General features: G+C 39.4%; 1 protein-coding gene and 1 long non-coding RNA gene across 2 annotated transcripts; both read left to right on the top strand.

Moving 5' to 3' along the window:
* Positions 1 to 1,191: 1,191 nt before the first annotated feature.
* Positions 1,192 to 2,452, top strand: LOC133720609 (uncharacterized). The gene is made up of 3 exons (XR_009851946.1): positions 1,192 to 1,551; positions 2,105 to 2,188; positions 2,385 to 2,452. It is a non-coding gene; the product is annotated as an uncharacterized LOC133720609 (long non-coding RNA).
* Positions 2,453 to 3,304: 852 nt separating this feature from the next.
* LOC133723290 (L-aspartate oxidase 2-a, chloroplastic-like) lies at positions 3,305 to 6,248 on the top strand. The gene is made up of 4 exons (XM_062150104.1): positions 3,305 to 3,627; positions 4,250 to 4,367; positions 5,865 to 5,931; positions 6,036 to 6,248. Exons 1-4 carry the CDS (start codon positions 3,426 to 3,428, stop codon positions 6,246 to 6,248), a joined length of 600 nt encoding a protein of 199 aa, XP_062006088.1. The 5' UTR covers positions 3,305 to 3,425.
* The last annotated feature ends 354 nt before the right edge of the window (positions 6,249 to 6,602 follow it).

The following is a 6,602-nucleotide window of genomic DNA, read 5'->3' as shown; positions in this document are numbered from 1 at the left end:
TGATTCCATTTATAAAGAAACCAATGTGTGTTTGTTTGTTTTTGCGGCTGTACCCGAATTTTGGAATGGGTTGCCTACGTACCCGGGAAGGTATCAAGCCACTCGTAGTTCAAGAGTTCCAATGAGTGAATGACCCATTGGAGGGCTTGGATTTTTGGGATGGGAAAAGTGTTTAGGACGTGGTTGCATCTAGATCATTTGATTCCAGATTGCCTACATACCCTTGCGGGATCAAACCACATGTAGTTCCAGTATTTGGGATTTAAATGGGTAGATGACCCATTTATTTTGGATTTGTGTTTGAGATATTTGTCAGGGTTTAATGCCCTTGAATTTGCTTTTGGGTAATTTGGGAATGATTTTATTTTGCTGGTGTTTGGATGAATTTGACTGGTGGAGTCAAAGATTCAGATTGGCTGAATTTGACTGGTGGAGTCAGGGATTCGATTTGAATTTGTGGTTGCATCTAGTGGGTCGCTAGATTGCCTACATACCCTGTGAAGGGATCAAACCATTGTAGTTCATGATTTGTGGCTTTGAGCTTTCTTGGTTTTGTACCAAAAGAAATTTTATTTTGGGTTTCGAAGTATTTTTCACGGAACCAATGTCCGGATAATTTTTATTTGGACACCCACGACGCCGAGTGAACTCCAAGTCGCGTTTCGCAGTCTTCGTCTTGAACTCGGTGACACCCATGAAGCCTCTTACTCTTCAGGCACCAAATTTATTATGGACACCCGTGAGAAGTAGGGCTGGGCATTTAAGCCCGAAAACCCGCAAACCCAGACCGGCCCGTGAAAGCCCGACCCGTACGGTCCGGGCCCTATTTTTAATTTCATAGAAACGGGCCGGGCCGGGCCTTGGTAGTCGAAGAACGGTCCGGGCCTGGGCCCTGAGTTTTATAAATGCAAAAGCCCGGAAAGCCTGTATACATAAAAAGGATACATGTGTCTGTATATGAGTGGTTATAACGCAAGGCTCAAAATTGTTATTCTAGGATCGGACACACTAGATTTTCGTCTTCAGCTCCAAAGACCCAAAGTCCCAAACCTAATCTCCATTCGATCTAGTCTTCACTCTTCAGCCTTCCCTTGTTCACCCGCCTCCTTTCTTCCTCTTCTTTCCTCACGATTTCACATTTTCACTCGATCCGGGCCTTGAATCTCCTTTCTTCCTCAGTTCCTCTTCTTTCCTCACTTAGTCACTCCGCCTTGAATCACGATTTCACTCGATCTCCTTAAACCACCAGAAGTCCAGAACTCGATCTCCTTTCTTCCTCTTCTTTCCTTACTCATTCAAGATTTCACTCGATGTCCTTAAACCACTGGAACTCGATCTCCTTTCTTCCTCTTCTTTCCTCACTCATTCACGATTTCACTCGGTCTTCACTTCCTCTGAGTCTCGTCCGCCGTAGTCTGCCCCATATCAAGGATTCAAGGTCTCTCTCTCTCTCGGTGATTTTACTCTGGAGCTGCGTTGAAGGAAGTGTAGAAGAATAAGACCAGGGTCCAGGGCCAGTCGCGAAAAGCTCACCAAGCACCAAGTAGGCAGGTACTCCTTTTGTCCCTTCTTTAGTTGCTCTTTGTTTATGTGATTCGATTTGAAATGATTGAAGTTTCTGTGATGAATGTTGATTCAACTTTAGTTAACTCCATAAGAAAGTGTTTGGGCGTTGATAGTCTCTCTAGTTGGTGTAGCTGTGATGATATTTGTGGTTTTCTTCGCTTGAAGTTGTTCATATTATGACTAATCTAATTATTTTTCTTGTTTTGAGCCTGATGCTTAAAAATCACACACTTGTTCGATATGAGTCTCCTAGAAATGAAATTTGTGTTTCTTGTTTGTATTATACCCCAAAAGTGGATAAATCTGATTGTTACTGTATAAGATATAATAGGATTTCCATTGACCTGCATGAAAGCTGCTTTTGTTCTATGTTTGCCACTTTAGTATTGCGGAGATTAGATGTTGTTGTACTTAGTTTGTATATCAAGTCTTCCTAAGGTTTTTTTGTATTGCCATTTCTTTCACCTCTTCTATGCTATTGTTTTTCACTTTTTGATGTGAATCAATGTTAATTTAATGTGTTTTAATGAAATGGCAGATTATGCGAAGGAGAAATCCAGTGAACAATCAGCAAAAAAGGCTGCTTTTAAGGCAAAAAAATCGAAGCTGGCTGAGCAGTCAGGTGATATTATCAATATTCTTACAAACTGATTATTTTGTTCTCTGCAATATTATCATAAACTGATGTCAACTTTGATTTGTCTTCACTTTATTTTAAACTTCTGCTCTAGTTCTGGGATGCTCCAGTTTTGATATGTCTTCACTCTATTGAGTCACTAGTTGATAGTTTTTGACTTTTTGTATATTGGCTGGTGTAGGGATCGTGATTGCCAATTGATGGAAGGCTTTGCTGAATAGCTGCTGAATGCTTAGAAGACTGGAGAAACACTACACCAATTTTTCAATCAGACAACACATATCAGACGACAGCAAACATTTTAACTGTCGTCTGAAATAATCAGACAACAGCAAAAAAATATATGTCGTCTGAATTTTCGAATCCAACGACAGTCATTACTTGGCTCTTGTGCAATTACTTTTCAGACAATGGTTGATATAATAGATGTTGTCTGAATGGATCAATTCAGACAATAGTTATTATTTCAATGTTGTCTAAGGTTTATTCAGACAATGGTTGATTTTTGATGTTGTCTGAATGGATCAATTCAGACAACAGTTATTATTTCAATGTTGTCCAAGGTTTATTCAGACAATGGTTGATTTTTGATGTTGTCTGATTGTTCAATCACACAACTGTTATTCATTGTCTGTTGTGCAATAACTTTTAAGTCAATACTTGCTAAAAGATATTGTCTGATTTGGTTTCATACAACTGTTTTTATTCATCTGTTGTCACATTATCTTCAGACAATGCACCCTAAATACTGTTGTCTGAAGTTAGATTCCCCCCCCCTCTTCCTAAAAAACTTTTGTTAAAATTTTTGCGGGAAGCGGAGCGGTGAACTTAAAATTAAAACAGTTGAAGGTGGGAACAAAATTTTTAATTCCCACACTTGGATATATTTTCCCACACTTGCATTTACTCCCCAAACCCTAACCGAGCACAACTCATTTTCTCCCAACTCTCCTCTTCATCCTTCCCCGCCTCCGACCAGCAGTTTTCTCTCTTCTCCTTCTCTCTCGCTTCCTTGTCCTTCCAAACCCTACTCTCTCTCTCTCTCTCTCTCAGTTTCTAGTTCACTAACCTCGAGAAAATCGAGAGCTCCGCGGCTCCGATTCATTTTGCAGAGACCGAGGGATTCGAGGTCGGAGATTTCCCGACGGTGAGTTTGAATTCGGAATTAGTGCGGAAGCTGGAGTCGGCGCTTGGGGTTTCGCTGGGAGGCTCGGTGACGGACATGGCGGTGGTGATAGCGACGACTTCAATTGAGTTGATAATTGGGTTTTTGGTGGTGCTGTGGCGGAGATCGTCTGATAAGACCAGTCAGGTGGTGAAGCAGCTGGCAGTGCCGCTTAAGGAGGAGGAAGATGAGTTTGAGGTTGCGTTGGGCAAGACTAGGGTGACTATTTTCTCTGGGACTCAGACCGGCACCGCTGAAGGTTTTTGAATTTGTGGTGGTTTTGTTTCCGTTGAGAATGTTCCAGTGGGTTTTGTTATGGGGTGGTTTTGCTCATATGTTCAGTTTCTTAGTTTCTTTTTATCAGCTCTCATTTTTGGTGAAAGTAACTTATTGGGTAGTAATTTGGATGTGGGTGGCTGCTTTCCTCGTGATTAAAGATTGCTTCTGCTCAGCAAAGATCAAAACTTTTTTTTTATTTTTTGAATGGACAAAGATTAAAACTTTACCTTAATGGAGTTGGTGGGTGTTCTTTTGTACTAGTTGGTGCGGCAAAGTTTCGTTTTTGATAGATTCAGGGATACAATTGTTCCTTGTTTTTGTGTGGAAATGATATGTGAATTGTTCTGTATGGTTTTTCGATCATTGGGATACCTTTTTTGATTGAAATGGATCATATATTGAAATGGGTTGAAAAAGAAAGAAACTTGATGAATGAAAAGGAGTGTAGGTGCATAGATATGATCTCATTCCTTTGGTAGCTAGGTTCAGTTTACTTTTTTCCTTTATAAGAGTTCTGTGATGGGGATTTTGTTCACAACAGGGTTCTGATTCCTAGTTGAAACTGCTGATATAATTTTACACCCATTCTTGTAAACCTACAGAAGGAGCAATGACAACTTGTATACCAGCTGGAACTGGTAAACTGCATTTCAGAGTAAGGGACTTCAACGCACAAGGCTGTAGAAAGGCTTCTTGGGTCACATTTAGTGAGCTTTCATGGTACCTTATCACTGCCTTAGTCATGCAGCATTCCACATTTTTCTGAAATTAATTGTGCACATGTGGATCTGAATTCCATACTAAGCATTGTAATACAATTTGACATGAAATCATTCACCTACAAGTTGGAAATATGTTTATTTGCTACATTTGAAGTGTCCAAATCATGGGCCATAAGCTAATTCTAGCTAAAAAAGAGCCAAGCTTGTAAGCCTCTGAATGACAATGTGTATAAGAGCCAAGTCTGTAAGCCTCTGAATCAAATGTGTAAAAGCCTTGTCTGAACACGTCATGCTTAGAATTACTGAAGCCGTACACAGTATTGGTTGCGTCTTTCAACATGGTATCTGTATATGTGTGTGTGTGTAGGGTGGGGGATCTGGTTACTGTTTATCTCTGTCGTCTATTCTTATAACATGAAAGGAGAAACTAAGTTTGCCGATGGTCTGATCTTTTTATTTGTGCATGGCTTCTTATCTGGGCTTTCTCAGGTTTGGAGGGAGAAGAACGTTATAAAGCCAACACCAGGAAAGAGACGTTGTAACTGTAGAAATGAGGTCTATCACAGGCAAATCGGTCCGGGAATGTTCCAACAGATGACGGAACAGGTATATGCTTGAACAAACATTTCTTCCGTCACTATATGATTTAAAAAAATAAAAAGTTTGGAGAGAACGACCATATATTTAGCTGAATAAAGAAGTCGTTCTTCCATTCTTGGTAAAGAGTTTTCACAAGCATGCCCCTTCTTCTGCATGGAACAATTTATTTTGTGTGTGACTTACTTTTACCAATTATACTACTATATTAACCTTAATGAACACTCGTGAAGAGCTCTTTCAGGTCTGCGAACAATGTAACAATGTTAAATATGAAAGGGAGGGATATTTCATCACTGTTGATATTGAGAAAGGGATGCAAGATGGACAAAGCTTTCATTCTTCATATTTTCTTCCAAGATTTGGAATTTGGTTATATCAGTAAACAAGGGGTACTTCTTCCTTGTGCATTTACAGAGAAAATCAAATCCTATGTTTCCATTTATTTAGTTCTGTTTCATGTGCATGTTGGTGATTTGATTCTGCCGATGCCTAATTTAAGACTTAAAAGTATCATTCCATATGTACTGAAATATATGCTTTTTTTTAGGTAGTAACTTTATTTGCTTAATCTTTGTTGCAGGAGGTGGTTTTCTATGAGGATGATGAACCCATAATTGATGGAGAACCTGGAGATTTAAAAGTCAGTGCTTTGACCTTACCACCTTGGTTCATATAACGCCATATTGAAGCATCTCAGATACCATTTTTTATGCGTAGAAGTTTTTATTGCACGCATATTGATGATACAATGCCAAATGCATTCACTCTCTCATGAACTCCAACATCATTTAAGTGTTTAATGATAGTAGTGAGATTGCCTCTTTGATAGCAAAATGTGGGATTTTAGACAGCTTAACTTATCATTATGCTTTATTGTATAACCATCCACATCCAGGTCGTGTGGGGTTTCAAAGTTCTTGCAAATTCAGAGATGTAACTCCTCCCAATCTCCAATTAAAATGGTTCCACTAAATTCTTCTATTTTACTGTTATTGGTAGTGGAGTTGTTGGCCTCCGCTATGCCCTGGAAGTGGCAAAACATGGATCTGCTGCTGTCATTACCAAGGCTGAGCCTCATGAAAGTAATACAAATTATGCTCAAGGTGGTGTTGGTGCTGTACTGTGCCCTTCAGATTCTGTGGAGAGTCATGTCCAGGACACCATTGTAGCAGGAGCTTATCTATGTGATGAGGAGACTGTCAGAGTATGTTATAGAACCAATTGTAAACAGGATTGGTGGATCTGGTATGGATCTCAGAAGCAAAGCAAGGGTAAATAACATTTCTGCAGTTTATCTTGGTTACTTTATTGTGGTTTGATTAATTGATCGAGTGAATAATATTTTTTTTTTGGGTGTGTGAAGACTCTGCCAGGACCTGTTAGGAGAGGCAACAATATCTTGGTGGGTTAAATTTATCCCCTGTTCTTAATAGAATAACTGGACAAGAATCCAGAAATAGTAAGAAAGTAATAGCTTGTGGTGGGTTAAATTTATCCCCTGCTCAAAATATAAGATCTACTTCTACTATATTGAGGCCGAGTAGCTATCTGATTATCTCTTGTGTTAATTGATATATGATTAGCTATATGATTGTGCTAATTGATATATGATTAGCTATATGATTGTCTGGGT

The sequence above is a fragment of the Rosa rugosa genome, chromosome 7, assembly GCF_958449725.1.
Source record: "Rosa rugosa chromosome 7, drRosRugo1.1, whole genome shotgun sequence".
NCBI classification, from domain to species: Eukaryota; Viridiplantae; Streptophyta; class Magnoliopsida; order Rosales; family Rosaceae; genus Rosa; species Rosa rugosa.
The sequence above is the reverse complement of the archived record's forward strand: the minus strand, read 5'-3'. Positions and strand labels throughout refer to the sequence as shown.

Excerpts from the sequence above, each read along its gene's own strand:
- LOC133723290 (XM_062150104.1), top strand. The coding sequence starts at position 3,426 with ATGGCGGTGGTGATAGCGACGACTTCAATTGAGTTGATAATTGGGTTT. Across the intron at positions 3,628-4,249 it reads TCAGACCGGCACCGCTGAAG|AAGGAGCAATGACAACTTGT; the intron begins GTTTTTGAATTT and ends GTAAACCTACAG. Across the intron at positions 4,368-5,864 it reads ACATTTAGTGAGCTTTCATG|GTCGTGTGGGGTTTCAAAGT; the intron begins GTACCTTATCAC and ends ATCCACATCCAG.